The sequence below is a fragment of the Protopterus annectens genome, chromosome 4.part0 (assembly GCF_019279795.1).
Source record: "Protopterus annectens isolate FY-2018-M chromosome 4.part0, PAN1.0, whole genome shotgun sequence".
In the NCBI taxonomy this organism is placed as follows: Eukaryota; Metazoa; Chordata; order Ceratodontiformes; family Protopteridae; genus Protopterus; species Protopterus annectens.
This window is the reverse complement of record NC_056733.1, coordinates 579,069,972-579,093,395: the sequence shown is the minus strand read 5'-3', so window position 1 is coordinate 579,093,395 and position 23,424 is coordinate 579,069,972. Positions and strand designations below refer to the sequence as shown.

Here is a 23,424-nt window from a genome sequence, read left to right as displayed (position 1 = left end):
TCTCTGCTGCTATAAGTTCTAGCCTTGAATTTCTGGCAAAACTGTTTAATGAAGGTGCAGCTGCAGGTACTATTCATATACAGTTAACAGCAATATCTAATTTCCTTATAAGTGATTTTTCCCCTAATTTGATGTCCCGCAAAATATGCAAAGCCTTCCTGAAGGGTAATAACTTGTTAAAACCACCCATAAAAACACTCCTGCCACCATGGCAACTAAACTTTGTTCTGTCCTCCTTGATCCTACCCCCCTTTGAACCTACGTCATCATGTGATCTAAAATTTTTAACGTGGAAGACAAGTATGTTGATTGCCATCACTTTTGCCAGAAGAGTTTCAGAGCCGCAAGCTTTATCGATCAAGCCACCATATATGCTTTTTCATAAAGACAGAGTATCCCTTCGAACAAACCCACCTTCCTGCCAAAAGTATGTTCAGAATTTAACCTAAATCAGTCCATCGAGTTACCAGTTTTCTTTCCAAATCATGGCAACAAGGCAGAATATAAACTTCACTAATTGGATGTTCATAGGCAATTACGTTTCTACTTACATAGAACAAAGTACTTCAAGAAATCTGATTAGTTATTTGTGTCATTTTTAGAAGCAAAGAAAGGTGCCCCTATATCTAAGGTCACTCTTTCAAAATGGCTCTCAGATTGTATCACTTTTATATATGAATCCAATAACAATATTCTTCCTTTTAAAGTCAAAGCCCATTCTACAAGAGCCATGGCAACCTCTTCTGCTTTTACAGTGAGAGTATCACTTGATAGCATTTGTGCTGCTGTGACTTGGGCAACGCCTCATACCTTTATCACTCATTACAAAGTAGATTTGTCCTCCAAGGACAGGGCCTCCTTTGGATCCACTGTCCTGAAGAATATACTCCCATGAGCCACCCAAGAAATATGGTGCTGGGGATGCTGTCCCAACCAGTAAGAATGAAGGCAAAATAGGGCAACATAACATAAAGAAGTTATGTACTCACCATAACATTCCGTATTTTGTCCATCTCGCCTTCATTCTTACATCCCACCCTTCTTCCCCCTACCTATGGCTCCTGGAGGACAGAGGTTCTTTCTCTGGCAAATGTGTTCCTGGCCTTATTCATTGTCTTCATAATAGGTATTGATGCTATCTTGGGGTCCTAATATTAACAGCAAACAAAATCTGGGGAGCTTCACTAGAACATGATAGGATAGGGATATAGCCATGAGCCAGTGGAAGTCCTCAAGCTTTAGTATGTGCCAGAGTCCCAACCAGTAAGAATGAAGGCGAGCTGGACAACAAACATGGAATGTTATGGTGAGTACATAACTTGTTTTATCTCGTTTTTTTAGCCTCTTCCTCCATATCCTTAGCTGCCATAACAGAATCCTTTTTAATCCATACTCCTAAATACTTCATTTTATCTTGTCCCCATAAATATGGATATTGCTGGACCGTTTCACAGTTGGGTACATAGTTTACAGATACAGCCTTTGTTTTATCTTCATTAATTTTATATCCTGAAAAAACTTGAAACTGTCTCAATATTGATGTCCTTCCATTTCACTGTTGCAGTATTCCTTACAATAGGGATCCCCTGCAAAGGGCGGCCCGACATCTGGCCAGACTACCAAAGCCTTTAGGCTGCTTTAAGGTATGCTGTATGTTACACGTATGCTCCTCACATAGTGTAGGGCATAAAGGTGACGTCCAGACATACCATGCTCAGAACTTCTTTGCCTCTAGTCTGAATCTCTTGATCGTCTGTCTAAATGCTAGTTCCGTTGCTGGTTCACCAAGCCATTTAAGATAAGCGCCCCATTGGGTTTTTTTGATCTTATCTTTTTATTTTGTATTATTGCTTGTGGGGTTTCATGACATCCAAGAAGGGCAAATGCCAATGTGGGAGACAAATTCCCCATAAAGATTGTTACGAGCACTACCCATGACCATACGTTCTGTTCAATTTGTCAGGCCTTTATTCTTCTGTCCACTTCCACTTATCAGCTATTTCTGCATGTCTGCCTTTATTACCACCTCCTCTTCCCTTGTATCTTAATTTTGTTTTAGAAAAGTTGACCCAGGCTCCTTCTGAGGCGTCCGCTTCAGCTTCCTTGCAATATTGCTCTTGGAAGACTGTACTTCTGTTAGCTCTTACTTCTGCCAGATAAGTGTCTGAGCTTCAAGCCATTATGACTTGTCCTACTTTTTTGGTGTTTCATAAGAACAGGGTGTCCCTTCATACTAATCTTTCTTTTATGCCCAAGGTGGAGAATGGAGTTGTCCCTTAATCAGTCCATTCATTTGCCCACTTTTATCCCTTCTCTGCAATGTGCCAGTGAGAATGTGCTGCATGCATTGGGAGGTCCATAAATAACTGAGATTTTATTTGGATCAGACTAAGACTTGTTATAAATCTGATCAGCTGTTTGTTTCTTTTCATCCTAGGTCTTTAGGATTGGGCGTTTCCAAGCAAACTATTTTGGATTTTTAAAGCCATTTATTTTGTTATTCCTTTCATGGTTAAAGTCTTCTTTCTTCTGTTAAGGCTCATTCTACTAGAGATGTGGCTTCTTCTGGTGCTTTTTTTCAAGGGTTTGGATAGTAACTCTATTCTTATGCAGCTACCTGGACTTCTGTGCATACATTTACCAAGCAGTACAAGTTAGATGGAATTTCGAGACCTAGAACTGGTTTGGTTAGGGCCATACTTAATGGGTTCTTAGAGAGCTCCGCTAGTCCTTCCTCTCCTCTTCCTGAGCTTTGACACCCACCCTATTGTAATGAATACTGCAACAGTGAACTGGAAGGACATAGTACAGTTATGTAAGATCTTACCATAACGGTAGATGCCCTTCTTTTCACTGTTGCAGTATTCACTCCCTCCCCCCATGTTCCTTTTCTCTTCTGGATGTACTGATTACCTCTATTCTCTTTGGAATGGAGTTCCTACTGGGGTTCTCATTTCTAAGGATGGTATGTCTGGATGTCACCTTTATGTCTTATGCTATGTAAGCAGCATATGTGTGATGTATGGTGTGCCTTAAAGCAACCTAAAGGCTTTGGTATACTGGCCGGATGTCGGGCTGCCCTTGGCAGGGGATCCCTATTGTAATGTATACTGCAACAGTGAAGCGAAGGACAGCTACTATTATGGTAAGATCTTTCCATAGCACTGAGATGTCCTTTTTGTTTATCAGGTACAAAATAATATCATCTGCAAATATAGTCAACTTTTCTTAATTATCATACTAATTATATCCTTGAATTTCTGAGTTCCTTATTTTCTTTGCCAGTGGTTCTAAATATAAAGCAAAAAATAAAAGGGAAATCTGCCTGGTTCCTGTGTTCAGTCACAATTTGTTAGAAAGGAACCCTCACACTTTAATTTTTGCCTCCAATCCCGCCAATATCTTCCTAATTAACCTTATTATTGTATCAGGGAATGCAAATGCTTCCATTGCCTTGATCATAAAGTCCCAGCTTACCCAATTGAATGCTTTCTTTACATCAAGGTACACCAGCAGTGGTATTTTCTTACAATCTGCTACCCTCTGGATCATCATTCTTCCATTAATGTTGTCAAATGTTAGCTTCCCCTCCCACACTGATCCGTATCTTTCAATTTTGGCAACATATTTGCCATTCTTTTAGCTGTTGTAGTCATAAACACTTCATAATCATGGTTTAACATTGAAATGGGACTGTATGAAGCTGGGTCTGATGAGTCTTCATTGCCTGTAGGTATTACAGGAACCACATCTTCCTTCCAGGATGCTGGTGCTTACCCTCCTTTTAAATTACTGTTAAAACTTTCTAGATCTTTACCACTTTCTTCCCTCCTAGCTTCCAGACTTCCATTGGAATACCATCTACTCTTGGAGACTTTCCTGCAGATTGGTTGTACATCACCATTTTTATCTAGTCTCCTCTCATCTTAATTGTTGAGCCGCATCTACCTCTAACCCTGGAATAATTAAGTCTTCCATAAATATTTCCACTTGAGCTTCTCCTTGACCACATCTCTCTACTTTTTACAGATTTTCATAAAATTTCCAAAATGTCTTTAATACCTCTACAGGATCTCTGGCTATTTTTCTTGTTATAGGCTCCCTAAGTTTGGCAACAACCCTTTTTACTTTTGTTGTGCTAAAAGCTTTTTTTCCTCTGGTGTTATAATCTAAAAACAGCTGCTTAACAGCAGTCTGTCTAAATTCATGCATATTATCAAGATACTCCCTTGTTTTCTGTTTAGCACTTGGCAGTTGTGCATGTTCTTGTTATGAGAGATTACCCTTATTCTGCAATACTTTAACCTTTGTCAGCCCCTCTAAGTAATTCCTTAGAGTAATTTGTTTGAAGAGATGATGGGCAAGTTGTTGTATCGGGAAGGGCACAGGGAGCTAGATGAGTGAGTTATGGCTCTCAAGCTCAAAACCCTCCCGGAATCCTAACTTAAAGCCTATGACTCCCTTCAGGTCCCTAACCCTAACCTCAAACCTCACTGACCATAACCCTAAATCTCCCTCTTGCAGACTAATCCTAAATTCCCAGATTGCTCCCTAACTCTAAATCTCCCAGTCACCCCTGAAAATAACCTCTAAACTCTTGTTCCTTCCCTACATCAGCCACACTTAGTTTACTCAAACTCTGCTACGTATTAAAGCAACAGCTGCACTCATTCCTCACAGCTTTTGCACGCCTTGCCTGAACATGTAGTTGAGTTTGAATCCAAGCTGTCTTAAAGATAAGTTCCTTGGAGTGAGACTATAGTCTGCAAGTGGATAGAACTTGAGCAGTTAAAGTAGACTTGAGTTTGTTCCTTAGAGCCTTTCCATATTCCAGAATGACTGTACAAGATGATGCCAGTGAAATGGAATGCTATACAGTCAACAGAACATAGCATTATGAGTTACTCTTTTAAACATTTAATCTTGAAATAGCATTATTCAGTTGTAGAGACGATTGAGATTTAAAAAGGACTTTACATATGTAAGGCAGTAACCATAAAATATTTGGGATTTCTGTCATTGCCTATACAATGTGCAGTGGCAAAAACAACTTTGTTTAATATGCACGTATTTTATAAGGAAAATGTTTCTGGTTAGTTGATTAACAGTTTCTTGCTTATGAGGTAGGTAGTTATGTTTAAAAATGGTTGCTGAAGTTCTTTTTGATGTGAAGGCTCACACAAGTTGTAGCGAAGATAAAGGTCCACACAGAATCTGCCACATTTTTTGTTTCTTGGATTTCAATATTGGTATTACTGGGTCAGCTTGTGGCTGTTGGAGTTTGATGGTATTTTTATTACATTCAGTTTTTCTTAGTGAAACAGGATGTAGTTTTAATGATTTGCTAAATTTGAGAATGCAGTGAAATAGGAAGTTTGAGAACTTGCAGGGAAGTTATATGCACAAAGCGATTGTTTCTGATAACCTGTGAAGAGTTCAGGTTAAGAAGATATATGGTACACCGTATCTGTCAGTGTTGCAGCTAGCAGTGATTAGGTAACCCCTTCTCTACTCCTGACACATTTATTTCCTTATTCTGTTCTATGAAATTTTGAATTCCTTTAATGACTCGCTTTGCACCACAGCCTCAGAGAGAGTATTCCATGACCAAGCTATCCTCTCTCCAAAGTTTTGTTGTCTAGTCTGTCTTGACCAGCCCTTTCTAGCTGCTCCCATGTTCCCATTGTACCTGTTATCATTCTGTCTACCTTATCTAACTACACTCTTGACAGTGAGTCCATCCATTTCATATCTCCAGCTTCTTATAAAAGAGAAAGAAATCATATCATATGATTTTTCTGTCCACTTTAAAATTTTATTGTATATGTACCATTGTAATCTTTGCTAACAAGATTTTTTTAAAGCACAAACATGGCAGAATGTTTGTATAAAATGGCTACCAAGTTTATAACTCTTCTTTTTGCAGGTTATATCTGAGGTAATGTCTAGAACATCGAGTGGATGCTTTTGTTCCAATGACAGTGGCATGCAGAATATGTTCTTAACACTTCCATTTGGAGGAGTTGGTAAGATGGACTTGTAGCTGGTTGTATTTTATATTCTGTGGCAAAATTGTATAGAATTCCTTTTCTCATGTAGTTCTTTGGTTCAACCATGATGCTGCAGACATAGGATATCCTTGTCAGTCATGTTACAGAATGGGGCTGTAATGGTTTCAAATGCAAAAGGTACTGTAGATGATGATGATGTGTTGGAAAGATAAATGTCTACCAGTGGTTTGGCAGCCACAATTATTTAGTGGATTTTATATCATGCGTTTAGTTTCTTGATGTTCTGATCAGTTTAGATGCATTGGATTTTTCCCCCAAGGAGGACTGAAGCAACATAATCACTGAGCTTTTCCCTGACTGGCTTTTTTTCAGTATCCGTACATGCTTTTCCTAATTTACATGCCCTCTAAATGCAGCTTTGTTCAGTATTTCAGAGCTATTGTTGCCTAATTGTACTTCCTTTGGTTAATATTTCATAGGTTCATAGGTAGGTACTAGGCTGTCTGCTCGAGGGCATTTATAAGCCTAGCCAGAGTGTATCCACTTTCGCCGCCCCATTGGTTAATTAACTAATCCTCTGTCAAGCAGAGCCAGTGAAGTGATCCCAGGGGTGTATTTTCTGTTACCCATCCACTCGTCAAGGTTTCTCTTGAAGAGTGTTAGTGAGGGGCTCTGCCTTATGTAGTTTGGAATTTTGTTCCAAAGCATGGGGAGTCTCTGTGACAGGAATCTATCCCTCCAGTATGTTCTATTTATTGTTGTGGCGAGGTTTAGCTCACTAGAGCGCGTGGCTCACAGTGACTTGGATTTCTTTAGGTGGAGCATGTCCATCAATTGAGTTGGACTTTGTAAGTCAGGCAGAGATCTCCTCTGAGTAAGCAATATGCCACTGAGTACAGACGGAGTCTTTTCAGACGGGCTGCATAGGACATATGTTTGAGGCCAGTAATCCTCTTGGTGAGGTACTTTTGTGGTCTTTCCATCTGTTGGAAGTGCCTTGCGAGGTACATCCCAAATGGGGCATTGTACTCTATAATGGGTCTGATGAGTGACGAGTAGAGGGGGACTATAACCTCTTTATTTCTAGATGCGAACCCTTTAGTAATTAGATGGGCCACATAGAAGGAGTTCCTAACTAATTTGAAAATATGATTGTCAAAGGAGAGATTACTATCTACCTGGGTCCCCAGATCTCTTATTACATCTTCTGTATTAAGGGGGGCTGCCACCTATGTGGTAATTTGTGTGTGTTTTGTTTTTCCTAAATGGGATGATTATGCATTTTTTGGCATTTAGCTTGAGGTCATGACTTTGACACCAGGTGTCTGTCTCAGTAAGGCCCTTTTGGAGGATGTCCGTGTCAACCAGAGAGTCAATTATGGCTCTCAGTTTGCAGTCATCAGTGAACTTGGTTAGCCATAGTCCTCTTGTGTTTGCCTGTACTTCTGAGAAGTATATGCTAAACAGTAGGGGTCCCAGGACCAAGCCTTGTGGGACACCACTTTTGACTGGTTTAGAGTCAGACCTGGAGCCCGCTATTCTTATCGTGTGAGTTCTGTCTGCAAGCCAGTTGGCAACCCATCTCATGACGTAAGGGTTTCTGTTCAGGCTGGTGAGTTTTTCTGTAATACCCTAGTGGGGAATGGTGTCGAAAGCCTTGGCGAGGTCAAGGTAGGCTGTGAGAACCACCTTTCCCTCGTGTATGGTCTTGGTGACTGTCTCAAAGAAGTCAATCAGGTTTAGTAGGCATGATCTGCCCTTAACAAAGCTGATCTGGGTCGGGTTAAGTGTTTGGAGGTTCCCAATGTCTTTGTTAGTGAGTTCCATGATGATGCGCTCCATAGCCTTGCAGACCGGGCTAGTCAGGCTTATGGGGCAATAGTTACCAGGGTCACTTGTGGCCCCTCCTTTGTGGAGAGGAATAACAGTTGCTGTGTGCCATTTTATGGGCATGTAGCCTGTAGAGAGGCTGAGGTTGAACAGCGTGTTTAGGTGGGGGGTTAGTTCGTTCTGTAGTTGTGCAAGACGCAGCCTGGGGCACCATCTGGCCCCATTGACGCTGTGTTTTTGGCTTTTGAAAGGGCTGTTTTCACCTGTGCGTCTGTGATTTCTAGGACACTACACTTTTCTGGTATTATTGTAGGCCCTTTAGGGGGTGAAGTTTGCACTGAATCTTTCTGCCAGGATGTTGGCAATATCAGTAGGTCCAGTATATTTTGTGCTATTTTGCACTAGCTCAGTGCATATCTGTGAGTTGCCACTTACATTCTTAACATAGCTAAAGAAGGCTTTGTGGTTATCTTTTGAATCCTTGGCTATTTTTCTTTCAAAGTTAGCCTTGGATGATTTCATGAGGGACCTTAGTTTCTTACTGATACTAATCGGGGATGTCTTTCCTTCTTGGGATTTGCTTTTTTTCTGAACTAGTTTCCTCCTCCTATTGTATAGCCTGTTTATGGCAGGGGTCCACCAAACTGGTTTCCTTCTCTTAGAGGAGTGAGTCTTGGTTTTGCTAGGGATGGCACGATCCATGCTCCTTGTAGGTGCTCATAGAGTGCATTTGTAAAGGTTTCTGCTTTTTGGGCAGCATTATCCTTTAGCGTGGGGGCTGTGAAACTTACCACCTCTGTCTTAAGTAAGGTGAAGTTTGCTTTAGAAAAGTTTTTTACTGTGGTTTCCATAGTTGGGGGTGGTGGTGAGGTGTGGACATCCAGAGTGATTAGTTTATGGTCTGAGCTAACCAGTGACAGGTTGACCTCTGGTGTGGAACACCTGTCGCCCAATGTTGGTGATGACCAGGTCCAGTATGTTTTCACCTCTGGTAGGAGAGTTTACCAGCTGATCCAGGGCATTTGAGTTGATGAATTCCAGGAAGCGCTGGGCCAGGGAGTTTGTACTTGAGTAGTTTTCCTAGTGAATGGTAGGGTAATTGAAATCGCCCAATATCAGGGTGTTCGGTAGGACCTTCATGTTTTCCAGTGTCTCCAGAAAGGTGGAGTGGTGGTCCTGGGTCATGGAGGGTGATCTGTAGCAGGCCACAATTTGCAGTGCAGATTTGCCCAATGTTCGTTGCACATGGATGATCTCAGACTGTGCCACTAACCTGGAGGTGTAGGTATCCTTGATGAATATGGATACACCCCCTCCTTTTGTGTTTCAGTCCGTGTTCTGTGGCCGAAATGTGTGGTATGAGTTGTAGCCCAGTAGTGCTGGGATGCTCTCTGGAGCCTTGAACCAGGTTTCAGTTACTGAACAGATGTCGATATTCTCCATACTGAGGAGTGCTTAGAGCACGTGCATTTTGAGATTTAAACTCCTGGCATTGAGTAGCATAACCCTCAGTTTTTTGTTAATTGTGCTGTTTAAAGAGGTGGGTTTGACTTTTGAGCCTTGCCTAAAAAAAAGCACTATGGGGGCAGCAAGCGCCTTGGCCAGTATTCGGAAGCCTAGGGGTGACAGGTACAAGCTGTCTCTTGAGAAGCAATGCAGCTTGTCGAGCATGTCGTCCAATGCTGACAGACACTGGATCCCCTATGAATGACACCAGAAGCTTAGCCAGTTGTTGAAATTGATAATTTTTTCTTTATACTGAGGTATCATTCTTGGTAAGGGCAGGATGCTACTCAGGGTCATACCAGCCTGGACTACATGATCAGAGAGCTCTTCCATGTCTCTTTCCATGTAGTCCAGGGAGGTACGTCTCGGGTCATTCACACCAACATGAACAATGACAGGAGTCACCTGAGTGCTTGTGTTATGTGGCGGATTCTGGCTCCCGACAGGCAGCTAACAGTAACCTTCTGCTTGTCCAGCCTAGTGAGTGGGACATCAGTGTGCCTGACTATAGAGTCACCTATTACTAGTGTGTTACGTATGTTATTTCGCCTTAAGAGCTGTGATTGTGCGGCACACTGATTTTGTGTTTTATGTGTTGTCTGGTTTGTGACGGGATGTGCAGGTTGTTTGGGTGTCTACTTTGGAGGTCTCTGATGCTTTTACAGGTTTTTATTTAGAGCCTCTGAGTATGATTTTGTGTATTTATGTGTATTTTTTGCCAGTGCTGTTTTAGTAGGTCTGTGTGTGGCTGGAGGTGTGGTGCAAGTGTTAACCTTCTCCTCTTGACTGTCTGTTCCAGTCTTGGGTGGAGACAGCTTAGCTTCCAGTTTGGCTGTAAAATTTCATCTCTCGCATGTGTTAGTGTTTTGTGGTAGGAGGAGATGGTTGTCTGTGTACATGAGGCAGTTGTAACATTGCCTCAGGATACCCAGATTCACCAGCTGGACTGGAGAGTACACCTGAAATTACCCTTTGGTCAAGCCTGAATAGTAGGGTGAGCTGCTTAGTCGCTTGGTTGGTTTGGGGTGAATAAAGAGCCTTGCCCTGCTGGGCAATCAAGTGTCAGGGTATATTAGTGCTTGCTATTAGGTCTGAGCAAGTGCTGGGCTGTAGGATGCTTTTTGAGTGCTTAGGTTGAGAGTTAGACTAGTTTCAAGGGAAAAACTGAAGAGGAGACTTAGTGGAGCCAGGAATAATTTAACAGTAGCTAACCAGCGCTGCCCGGCTTGCAAAACTGTGCAAACACAGTTTTTATAGTAGGGAAATGAAAGAGAGAGAAATTAGCCCAAAATGGCCAATAAACTATTAACTTCTGGGCTGGAACCACTCCTCCAGGGACAGATAGGCTGCTCAAATCTCCCCTCTCTCACAGGTGAACAGAGAAACTTCCTTCCATCCAAGTAAGGTATGGGCAACTCAGAAACTAGTTTCACAGCCCTGAATTCAGCACTAGCCTGAAAGGCTGGACTATACTAGCTTAGAAAGACAGGAAACAATGAATTTGTTTTTAAAGATAAGGCAAAAACAGTAAAAAATGCACTTAAAATAGTTTTAAATGACTACAAACGATGAGAAAAGGCTATCGCACTTTAGTGTGTAGCCTACAACAGTTAAACAAATTATTTAAACAAAAAAATGACTTTTTAAAAGTCCAGGCAGTCAAATAAGTACAATATGTGAAAAAAAACAAGCTTTTAAATCACAATAATCTGCGTTTAGGTGGAAAATGGTTAAGTACAGCAAGAAAGTACAGAAAACTGATACTTAATCACTCCAAAGTCTCTCTTCTAAGCTAGAAGGCTTGTATCAGTTTAAGCCTTTCTAGTACTACCTAGTAGGTTAGTTACAGGAAAGATAGAAAACAAGTGCAGAAGCAGTCTTTTAAACCAGAAAGTTGAATGGTCAGTAAACTACAATTTCTGAGCCAGGAAATTCATTGGTGAAAATGTCAGCCTTTCGTTGTTTAGTAAGTGAAAGAAAATTATTTTACTATCAGAAAAAAATTTCATTAAAGTTGCCTCTTACTCTATTACAGGAGTATTCATATTTGTAAGTGTTTACTAGATTTTTTTAAAATGATAACATTGTAGAGAGTTGTTACATACATATAAAATTATTTCAAGCACAGTCAGTAATGCTCTTCTAGCCTGGTCAGTATACCAGAACTATCATCCCCATAATATGTGTCCAAGCTGCTGTTAAAAATATCTAAATTAGTGCTTGCTGTAATATTGGCGTACCTGACTTCCTTAGACCCAGCCTTGATGGATATCTTGCACGTGTGCAAAACCAACAGCACCAGAAACACTAGATCCCGGGATCTAAACTTCACTTGTGACCTAAACAGAACATGCTAGGAAGATGTGCATGTCCCAAAGGATCCCCGTGCTGTGGAATAGACATCCCATCCATGTAAAACTGAGTTCATCCCTGAACCTATTAAAACAAAACATTTGACAGTTGGATGCAAAACTGTAAATTTACACCCTTTCTGGCCCCCTGTGTTCCTTATGGACAGAGGCTGTTGATAAGAAAAATATTCTAGCTATCACCCCCTACAAATCCTTAGTTACCTCCCTGCTAACTTGCACCCCCCCCCCCCATAGACACCCATGATACTCTGGATCCAAATGGTTTGGAGTGCATGACTAGGCTTGTAAGGGCTCTAGTGGTCATTGGCCTTGTAACAACCTATGAACCTGTATAATTTGGTATTGTATTCCAGGCATCAGATACCGTCTTGGAGAACCAATTAGTACATCTCCCATCCTTATATAAATCTGCTACACAGATTGTCCAGTGCTTCTGTACTGTTGTTTGATTATCCCAGCCATTTCCAGAGGTAGTTTTGATTATCCCAGCCGTTTCCAGAGGTAGTTGTCTGTAAATGTCCTATACTTGAGCAAGTCTCCTCTTAAGTAGCTTTTTATTTTAATCTTTCATAATAACTTCAGCTTTCATATCCAAGGATGCTTTTGATACATTTCTGCTGTATTCCTACCAGTGTGCACACTCTAGTTTTCTTATAAAGAGTTGTCATTAAAAAAGACCCTTCTTCCCCCTACAATAAAAGCTGCCAATAATTTTCATAATTTTCTCTGCATTTTTGTACATATAGTTCTGATGCTGTGTGCCTAGTTGAGGTCTAGCTTTATTATAGTCTTTTTTATATTTTATCTACTGTTGTAGCTGTAATGTTTTAAGGGGATCACAGTAAAGACCGCTCTTAATGCCTCATCCTTTCCTGAAGCAGAATAAGCACTGTAAATTAATATCTTTAAGAGAAATATGACAAGTCACATGAATACCTCTTGGTGATTTTTCTTGTGGACTGAATTACAAATTTCCAACTTTTTCTCCTGAACTGAACCTGAGATAGGATTACATGGATCACTGTTCTATTCCAATTAAAAACAGCTTAAACATTTTGTAGTAAGGGTGTATTTTATAACACTGTTCTAGCTGGATAAAACTAAATTTAAGAAATACAAAAAGTTTGTTAGTGCCAGCACAAGTTTACAGACACATACTGAAGTTGCATGACCTATCTAAATTTATAATGGGTACAGGACAGTAATCTGTAGGGTAAGACCCTGTTTAGTCCCTCTTTTCTTAAAAACATATTTTTGTTTACTCCAGTGAATGTGGGATACACAGGTCTGAATTCAACTTATAAATCAGTGACTTCTGCTGCTTTATTAGATTTTAAATTCATAATTGTTTCCTTTACTTAAGGTTCTGGTATAGCAGCTGCCAAATAAAATGGTAATTAAGCAGACAAGCACTTAACATCGACAAAGCTGAAAACCAAATGCCTACTCCAGTAAGTTGCAACATGTACTGCAGTGGTTATAGTCATTACTCATAAATCCATTCTTAGGTGTTTACTCATCATGAGAGGTATACTATAGAGCTGTGTCTCTGGAACATTTTGTAAGTGTAACTGGTAATCTTTTAATGTGAGGTTATACATAAGAAAATCATGATAAGAAGCTGAAGCAGTTGCTGAAGAGAGCAAGTCAGCATAATTTCAGGATAAAGATGACCAACTGTAAAATGAATGACCAGTTTGAAATATATAAGCTATATTTTAGCAAAAGAGGGTCTGAAACCTGAAATACCAAAAATGTGACCAGTTGTGTTAATGTCAAGAGGCCAGAAAACTAACAGACATAACAAGTTGGAGGTAAGGTGGAAATCCAAAAGTCATCGGACTTCCTGGAGGTGAAGTTGTTGGTAATCAAGAAAAAAACAAGATTGTATGCATTTCATTGGAATATGGTAAAGGGTATAAAATAAATTGGAGTCACTTTTACTATGTAGATACTTCAGAACTGAACTTTCAAAAGGACAAGTAGTAACCAGAAGTGCTACATCCAGTGATGTTGCCAAAAAACAGAGAACTGTGGCATTGTAGCAACGTAAGAGGGACTTTTGAAATTCTGTCCAAACAAAGTTATCCTTTATTTTTTTATTGACATTTGTTAACCGGGTTTGTCCAACTGGGCTTGTGGCCCATTTTCAGTGGAGACCCGAGGAGAAAAGCTCCAGTAGTATATTTTTAAACAAGTACAATTTTAAACAATATTGATATAATAGCAGTTATAGCAAAAAGATTCACATACGTTGGGTTACATGCATAAAGTTAAAGTTGCATTAAAAAGCTTAGTAACAATTTTACATTGATATAGTTGAATAGGTCAACAATAATTTTGTTTTGTTTGTATAAACTTATGCAAATGCATAGTAGACACATTGGAGAGAGAGGTGTAATGAGGTACTAAGCATGGACCTTTTGAGGGTACATAAAGGGAAGGAAGACTAGGTGGGGTCATGGCAAGGGCAGGTCTTGGAATTGAGAAAATAAGCTTTTAGTTCATTTTTAAAGTGGGAGGTGTGGGAGATTGAACATAAGTCAAGGGGAAGTTTGTTCCAAGCATGGGCAAGGGAGTGTTTGCAGAGTAGTTTGCCTACTAACCTTTTTGGGTGGTAGACATCAAGTAATTGTTGGTTAGAAGTACAGAGGGTCCGGGATGGGATGTAGAAGGAAACTAAGGAAGGTAGAGATGGACAGAAGGAGGTTTTATAAAGAATAGAGTGTAGCATATGAAATTGATAAGATAGCAGAAATTGGGGAAGTTCAAGCCATTGAAGAGAGTTTAAAGAAATGCAGTGGTGTGAGTTGTATGGGGAGTTAGTAATGAATCTGGCTATTTTATGGTACGTCTGCTGGAGTTTGTTTAGAGTGAAGGCCTGGATATTGGTAAGAACTGGGGTGGCGTATAAGAGGGAGGGGAGGAGGAGTGCCTGGCGCAGTTGAAGTCTAGATTCAGGGGTTAGGAATTATTTGTTCCGATATAGCAGACCTAGTTTCTGGTTTGTTTTTTTTATACACTGGCGTATGTGTAGGTTGAACTTTAGTTTGTCATCGATAATGACTCCTAGGTGTTTTGTGTGGGTGTCAGGTTGGATAGTTGTATTATTAGAAGATGTAATAAAAAAGGAGGTTTTATGATGAGAAAGAGAACGGGGAAGAAAAAGTAGGAGTTTGGTCTTTTTGGGATTTAGGATCAGTAGGTTGTGAGAGAGCCATTGTTCAGTGGATAGTAGGGCTTGTTGGGTCAGGGAGTGTAGTTCAGGAATGTTATTTGAGATGGATACAAGTGCAGAGTCGTCAGCATACTGAATAAGAGAGGATTTTTTGCATGAGGTGAAAAGATCATTGGTGAAGATGTTAAACAAAAGGGGTCCCAAGATGGAGCCTTGGGGAACACCAGTGGAGATGGGAAGGAAAGGTGAGGAGGATGAGAGCCATTTGACAGATTGTTCCCTGCCAGATAGGTAACTATTAAACCAGGCAAGTGTGGAGGGGGATAGATGGAGATTTGGGAGTTTGGATAGTAGTAGAGGATAAGAGACAGTATTGAAGGCTTTGGAGAGATCTAGAAAGAGACAGGAAATGAGTTTATTGTTGTCTAGGGCCTCTGCAATGATATGAGTGAAGGAGAGGAGGGCAGTGGTGGTGCTGTAGTGAGGACGAAATCCATGTTGGGTAGGGGTAAGTAAGTGGTGTGTGAGGAGGTGATTGAGAAGCTGCGAGTGAATAAATTTTTCTAATATCTTGGAGAGGGGGGACAGAATGGCAATGGGTCGGTAGTTTGAGGGGTCAGTGGAGTTTCCACCTTTATGAAGAGGGATAGTAAAGAAAGATTTCCAAAGGGTGGGGACAGTTGATTCCAGAATAGATCAATTAATTAGTATAGATATAGGATAGATAAAGATAGATATAGGATAAATAAATAAAATAAATAAAGTAGTTATCCTAAAAGCAAAATTGGATGTCTAACATAAAGAGACCTGCTATGTTCTCCACCTGTGGTAGACTGGTAAAAAATATATATATATATATATATATATATATATACACAGGGTGTTCCTGAGTTAAAAATAAAATATTAGAACTGAAAAGTTGCATTATTAAAAAATCTCTGAGTGTGGAAAAATGTTTAATTTGACAAGGATAGTGTAATATTAAGGGTTCTTTACATTTCTCACTGTAACATAAAGCATGCTGCTTATACACATTTTAGCTTAAATGAGGTAATGTTATGTAGTGACTATTTACTTTTAAATGCTAATAAACTAGCTTTCTTACATTCTGTAGATCTTTATTTCTTTTATAGTTGTCCTATGTCCCCACAGACTGCCAACCAAAGTTGCATATCAGAAACTACCTGTGGGTAATTAAATACATCCATATTTTCACTCATTCAAGTATCTCAGTTTTTAAGTGATATATATATATATATATATATATATATATATATATATATATATATATATGTAGATAGATATTCCTAATTATGTTACTGTGATTTTTAAAAAAATATATACAAGTTATGAGTGATTTTTTTTTGTTGTTTACACCAGTTTCTGTCGCACTGTTTATTGTTTTACTCACATTATAAATGTTTTACTTCTATTTTTGTTTTGCCCAAGTTTGTACTCCCAGGCTGAGTCTGAAAATGGTTCAGAGACTGGTGCCCTACCCCAATTAACAACTACAAATATGATTTTGTGCAGTTCAAGTGGTCAGGTCAGATTGTGCAGTTAAAGTGGTCAGGTCAGATTAATTGTTATGCTGCCATAAAATCCATATGTTTAAAATAGCAGTCGTGAAGATTTCATAGCTGCCCACACTGTTGTTGCTGCCTGAAAATGTGATGATGAAATCTCAATGGCGGCTGAGCTATGACCTTTTAATAGGTATAAATCCAGTAATTCAGAGGTGTCCCTGCCACAACCTTAGATTTTGCATCATACTTGTTTTCTGTTGGAAGTATGGTGTTGAGGAACTTGACCAGTATACAGAGTATATAATGTCAGAGAATGCTTCTTTACTGAGTTGATGATATTACATTAGATGTAAAAATATTGTGTATTTCAGCAGAATGCTTTATGTTTAGCTGTTGCAATCTGCATGTTCGCTATGCAAAAATGTAAAGTGTTGTGGTCAAATTCAGCATAATGTTGCTTTTTGTAACTGAGCAGTCTGTTAATGCCTGAAAGCTTCATAATGAAATTTCAAAGGGAGACTGAGCTATAGCATTTTATACCTAGGAAACTTGATCTATTGATTTAGAAATGTTGACTTATTGTAGTATAACATTTTGTATTATACTGTTTCCATTTTGGGTGGTGTTTTGAAATTGTTCTCAATAAACAGAAAACAGTAGTTGTATAGAATACTGCTTTGAGTTGTCATTAAATTAGAAGTAAATATCCTTTATAAATTTACCAGAAAAAGTATTTAGTTTCATTTGAAATATGCATAAATAATGTACCACAGAATGGAGTGACTAAAGTGGGTGAGGTCTGTGGGGAAGAAGTATTGCACTTAAACAGATGAGTTTACTTTCAAAGAAGAAATATAACAGGCTGGGTAAAGCTTGCATTTTTCAGTAAAACTTACAGAAAATGGTATTAAATTGAGTCCAAGAACATCTGTTTAATTGTTCTTACTACAAAACTGTGGTTGCAAATCATGCAGCTTGTAAAAGAATAACATTGCTGAGTGTGAAGCTGCTTTTATTGTAAATGCACAAAAAATATTGGAAAAAAATTTAACTGTGTTCATCATGTGCATAGATTTGCAGTGCTTCTTCAAATGCTATTTCGGGTCAAGGGATATATTACATTATTTAGACTCCCTGCTTAGAACTAAAATACTCTGAAATCAGGAAAACGTGTATTTGTAAATCCAACCAGGAAGCTCTAATTTGGACTGTTAACTAGAGAAGGGTAAAGCTTGTTAAGTTACTGCCTTGCTTTTGCAGTACACACTGACTTGTGATTTTTCCTGAATTAAAGCTGAAGCTAAGTTCTGTGGTATTATACAACTGTTTGGTTTTCTAACTCATAAGTAGTCAGAATTTAGTATACCTTCTTAACTAAAAGTAGTAGTAGATTAAGTTAAGCTGTTAGAATCCTTTATGCAGTCTGTCTCTTGAAACATTTTTGTATGCTTTTTGTAAGTTTATAGCTACTGGTATGTACATATATTTGTGTGTGTATGTATATATATATATATATATATATGTATGTATATGTATATATATATATATATATATATATATATATATATATATATATATATATATACATATATACACATATATATGTGTGTGTGTATATATGTATATATATATATATATATATATATATGTGTGTGTGTGTGTGTGTATATATATATATGTGTGTGTGTGTGTGTGTGTGTATATATATATATATATATATATATATATATATATATATACACACACACACACATACATACACAAAAACACTTCAAAGTATTTTTTTAAAAAAACTGAAGAATATGCGGACAAATACACCAGAGCCGGTAATTAACGCTTTCATCCGTTTAATAATAGGACTTCATCAGAAAACGAAATACAATCCATCTCAGAGAATATATATAAGAATTCAAAAAAGAGTCTGTCCTAAAAATTAGAGAAACCAATAAAACAACTGCTAATTATAAATAAAAGGCAGTACATAACAGTAGAACAATAATGCACGTAATTAAACTGTACAAGGTGCGACACCAATCAAGTAAGCATATAAATAATAACGTCATTGGTGCCATTTCAAAGCACACTTAATATTACATGTCTCATTTAGACTTGGTGGAGCATCCACATGTAATCTCAATTGCCACAGCAGCTCCCTGACTTCAAGTAGTGTTTTACTGTCACTAAAAATTGGGAAACATTGTCAAGTACAAAGAATTTAAAGTCAACACAATCAGAGCAGGACAAACTATGTTTTGCCAATGCATTTTTGCTCTCCATATTTTTAATTGCTGCATAGTGTTCCTTTATTCTTGTAAATAACCTTCTAATAGTTTTTCTTAAGTAAAACAATGAACAGGTAATGCATACAGCAGCATATACTATATATACAGATTTGCAATCAAAATATTGTTTAAAAGAAATAGTGAAATTATATGAATTGCCAACTAAAATGTGTGTACAAGATCCACATAAATGCATTTCTAGGGTGGCATTATTAATAACAGGAGGAGATAAAATATACTGGGAGTCTCTATTTTCAAATAGTAATCTTAGAGATCTGGTCTTTTTATGTGCAGATAAAGGTGAAAGACCTAGTTTATCCGACACTTCCTGGCTAGAAGTTAAAACTTCCCAATTATATTGTAAAACAACTTTAATGAAGTAAGAATCTCTACATATCGGTACTGAGAAGCTTTCGTGCCTGTCTATAACAGTTTCTGAATTAACGTAGTGTAAAGGGGTGTGCTCCAATGTAGTATCAAGATTGGAAGTACTTGAAGGAGTTGCCCTTGAACTTGTGTGTTCTCTATTAATGAATGTTTATGAACAAAACCATAAAAAAGTATAGGAGGAAATCTAATATACCTGAGTGACCAAATCTCCTTATATAAACTTTTAATCAGTATAATATGATAACCCCTATGAAATAAAAAGTTGCCAAAACTCTTACATTCATGTATGAACTTGCTATCGTCACTTACTATTCGTGATAGTCTTATGAATTGCCTCCTGGCTAAATTGCGTTTCATAAAATACGGGTGCATGCTGGAAAAATGAAGTTAGTTATTTCTGAACGTCTTTTCTAAATATTGAGGAGGACCAAGTGAGAGAGTCTGCATTAAAGGAAATACAAGTGTCTAAAAAATTAATTTGTTTTCCATACGTGGACAGTTTAAAATTCAAAAATGGAATACTATAAGACATGTCACTTATGAATTCTAACTAAGAACTCTTACCACCCTCCCAAATAAAAAATATGTAATCTATATACCTTCTGTATAATTTAATGAGTTTAAAGCCCGGTAGAAATTTCAAGGTATTTAGTTCCCATGCAGCTATGACAAAATTTGCAAAAGCAGGGGCCACTTTCGAGCCCATGGCCACACCTTTAATTTTTTTAAATATATTATTATTATTAAAATGAAAGAAATTGCCTTCCAGGACTAAGGAAGTGAGGGTGTAAATAGTGTTTATTTTATTAATAGAAATAGTATGGGCGGCGCAGTGGTGCAGTGGTTAGCATTGTCACCTCACAGCAAGAGGTTCTCCGGTTCGATTCTCGGCTGGGGTGCCTTCTGTGTGGAGTTTGCATGTTCTCCCTGTGTTCGTGTGGGTTTCCTCCGGGTACTCCGGTTTCCTCCCACATTCCAAAGACATGCATCTGGAGCATTTCTCCCCGGGCCTCCGCTGAAAACAGGCTCTGTGGAACCTAGTCGGACTTTCCCGGTCAACAAATGATAAAAAAATAAATAAAAAAAAATAAAAAAAAAAAATAGTGTATTGTGACAAGTATGACTTTTCCAAGCCTTCCAAATGTGGGATGTTTGTGTAAAGAGCTTCTTTGTCAAGTGTGACTAGAATAATATCTTTATGTGTGGGTGGATTATTATGAAGTAAATTCAGAAAATCCCAAATGTCAATTAAATAAAATGGAGGGAGGCTGTACTAATGGAATCAATAATAAATCTAAAAATTCAGCTATACCTTCCATTTTGGTTCTCTTGTTTGAGACTATGTGTCTGAAAGGGGGATGCTCTCATTTTTATGTATTTTAGGAATGCCAAAAAACTACCTTAAGTGTGGTTCTTGTACTGACATAAATTTAGCTTCCATTTTTAAAATAGCATTGTTCTTAAGTGAAGAAGAAAAGGTTTTGTCTATCTTAGTAAATGCACACTTAACATCAGAAGTATTAACTACAGAATAGTATTCACTGTTGTTTAAATCATTCTGCAAAGTCGGAACGTATCTGTCTTGTTCCATAAGAACAATACCGGACCCTTTCTCCGCTCTCATAATTCTTACATTTATCTAAATGTAAAGTCTTAAGGGCTGACATTTGTTCTGAAGTTAGGTTAAACCATTTATGGTGACAGTTAACTGTTTAGCAATAATTTACGTAGGTCTTTTTCACACATCTTTAAAAAAAAATGTGCAATGTGTTCCACAATGGGGGATTGTATAAACATTTTTTAATAGGTAAACTAGTCAGGAGATTATAATCTTAATTAATTAGTTCATCATGATCCACAACAGTATATTTTTACATAAAAGTTTAAGATTAAGCTCCCTGACATAAAGTCTGCGATCAAGAAGCAATGTGGAAATGTCCGCTCTGTGAGCTGGTGTGAAAGAGAAACCTTTTCTTAACAAGTAAATTGTATGACTTGAAAAAACTGAGGTTAACCACCTCAGAGTTAACATGACTATTATGTCAAAAGTCCAAGTCATCTATCAGCAGATAGCTGTGTCCTTCCGTGGTCTCCCTCTCGAGAGTCTTTGCCCACCTCTAGGTACCGAACTGTCCCTGTTCAAAGATCCTCAAGTAATACATTGTTCTCTCATGTTGGACAGGTTGCTTAGTTTCCTTAATCTCCCTCTCCCACTGTATGAAACATTTCTTCCTCTTCTTCTTGTAGTCATAGGGGAGGAAAGCATTCTCTGTGTATCTTGAGCAAAGAAATGAGAGTGAACAGGACCAGACAAAGTAGATGGATAAAGTAATTGTAGTGGTTGAGTAACTGTGGGAGGCAATTGTACAGAGTCAGAGACTGAAGTCGGTAACCGTGATGGTTCAGAAACTGCTGTCTGTGATTGTACTGAACTAGGTGCCTGAGCTGCAGAATCGGGAGGTTGTGCTGCAGAAACATGGGGTAGGGCTGCAGAAAAAAGAGGCTGAGCTGCAGAAACATAAGGCTGAACTAGCGAGTCTGTTTGTTGGGGAACAGAAGTAGAGGACTGAACATTTTGTTGGGAATGTAACTGAATGTCCGTTAGTTTCCACATTTCTTGACTCAGTGAAATCGGGTCAATTTAGTCATATACACATGTATATATTCATAATATACATATATCTGTATAAATATATATACTGTGTGTGTGTGTGTGTGTGTGTGTGTGTGTGTGTGTGTGTGTGTGTGTGTGTGTGTGTGTGTATGTGTATATATATATATATATATATATATATATATATATATATATATATATATATATATATATATATATATATATAATCTATGGGTCTAGGACATTTCACCTAAAGCACATTTCAGCTAAACTCAACTTGGTGTGCACTTTTCACTGAAAGCTCAATTCACCTAAAACACAATTCACCGAAACACATTTTACCTAAAGTTGTACATGGCTGTGTCCCCATTGTAGTGCGACCCTGGAGTTAGTATATTTAGTAGGGGGGGGCATAGCCCCCCATATGTTAAATATTTTGAAGCAAGAAAGAATGTTCCCTAGTAGGCAAACAGTCTCCGTTGTATAATATAGGCAAAACAGCAACGGTACACTGAAGCAAGACTTGTATCACCATTCATTAAAATAAAATCACATTTATTTTCAGATAGACTCAAAAGACAGGCACAGCAGATCAGCAAGAGATGTTTATTTTCACTCCACGAACAAACCTCACAGAACAGAAACAAAAACAATAACGCTGCTACAGTTCTCAGCGCGTTTTCATCAGCATGCACGTCATCAGAAAAGCTAAACAGTGCTCAGTGTGCTAAATTTATAAGTCAGATGTTATTTGAATCTACCAATGGTGTCTCCTAACTAATTAAAATGTTAATACATTCAATTAACATCCTTGTTGAGAGGCCTCTTTAGAATACAGAGAGTTATTTTGGCAATTAATGCTTGAGGCTAGCAGTCACCCAGGTTTAAATGAAATGATCTCTCTAAAACCTGTATTAAAGTTTAATTAATTTAATTTGCCCCCTTGCAAAAACGTAAAAGTAATGTTTTATTTTTTATTTAAACACACTTCAATGAAAGCGCTTTTTCGGTGAAAGCACTTTCGATAATGTGTTCAGTGATTGTGGATTCAGACTATTGAACTTTTATTCAATAGTCCTAGATCTATATATATATATATATATATATATATATATATATATATATACATATACACACATACACTTTAAAAAAATCTTTTCACAAACATCAACAATTCCATTATATATTCAGCGTATATGGTATTATATAGAACCAGTGCAACTCTTCACCTCTGTATAATATGCCCATATAAGTATATTATTATACATCCATCAGATTACTACTAATATTGACATAAATCTACTACTTCAAACTAAATTCATCTAACAGACACATATATGTACAATAATAGAGAATGACAAGTAATAAACAATAAATGCAACTCTGAAAACTAAATTGAACTTTGTAAGGAAATATTTATAGCTAGCCAAGAAATCATTTATCATTTAAGCGACATATACTAAACCGGGAAAAGCCGAAAGACACAACAACTACATACTAAGCTGTAAGACATGTTCTAGGTCTATATGGTACCATGGTCTATACTACGGCACATCTATTCCTATATATAAACAATAGAGTACAATGTCATAGTATATAGCCAAATATAATTAAACATTTATATATATATATATATATATATATATATATATATATATATATGTATATAGATATATAAACACTTATAGGCCAAGCTGTATGAAATAATTTAAAAA

At 37.9% G+C, this 23,424-nt stretch overlaps 1 protein-coding gene across 1 annotated transcript in view; it reads left to right on the top strand.

Annotated features, from left to right (window-relative positions):
* Window positions 1-23,424, top strand: part of LOC122799448 (aldehyde dehydrogenase family 3 member B1-like) — a 589,363-nt gene that overhangs the window by 560,247 nt on the left and 5,692 nt on the right. Inside the window, exon 9 of the mRNA XM_044068509.1 lies at window positions 5,927-6,026. Coding sequence (XP_043924444.1) covers window positions 5,927-6,026 — 100 coding nt within the window. The remainder of the gene's footprint in view (window positions 1-5,926; window positions 6,027-23,424) is intronic.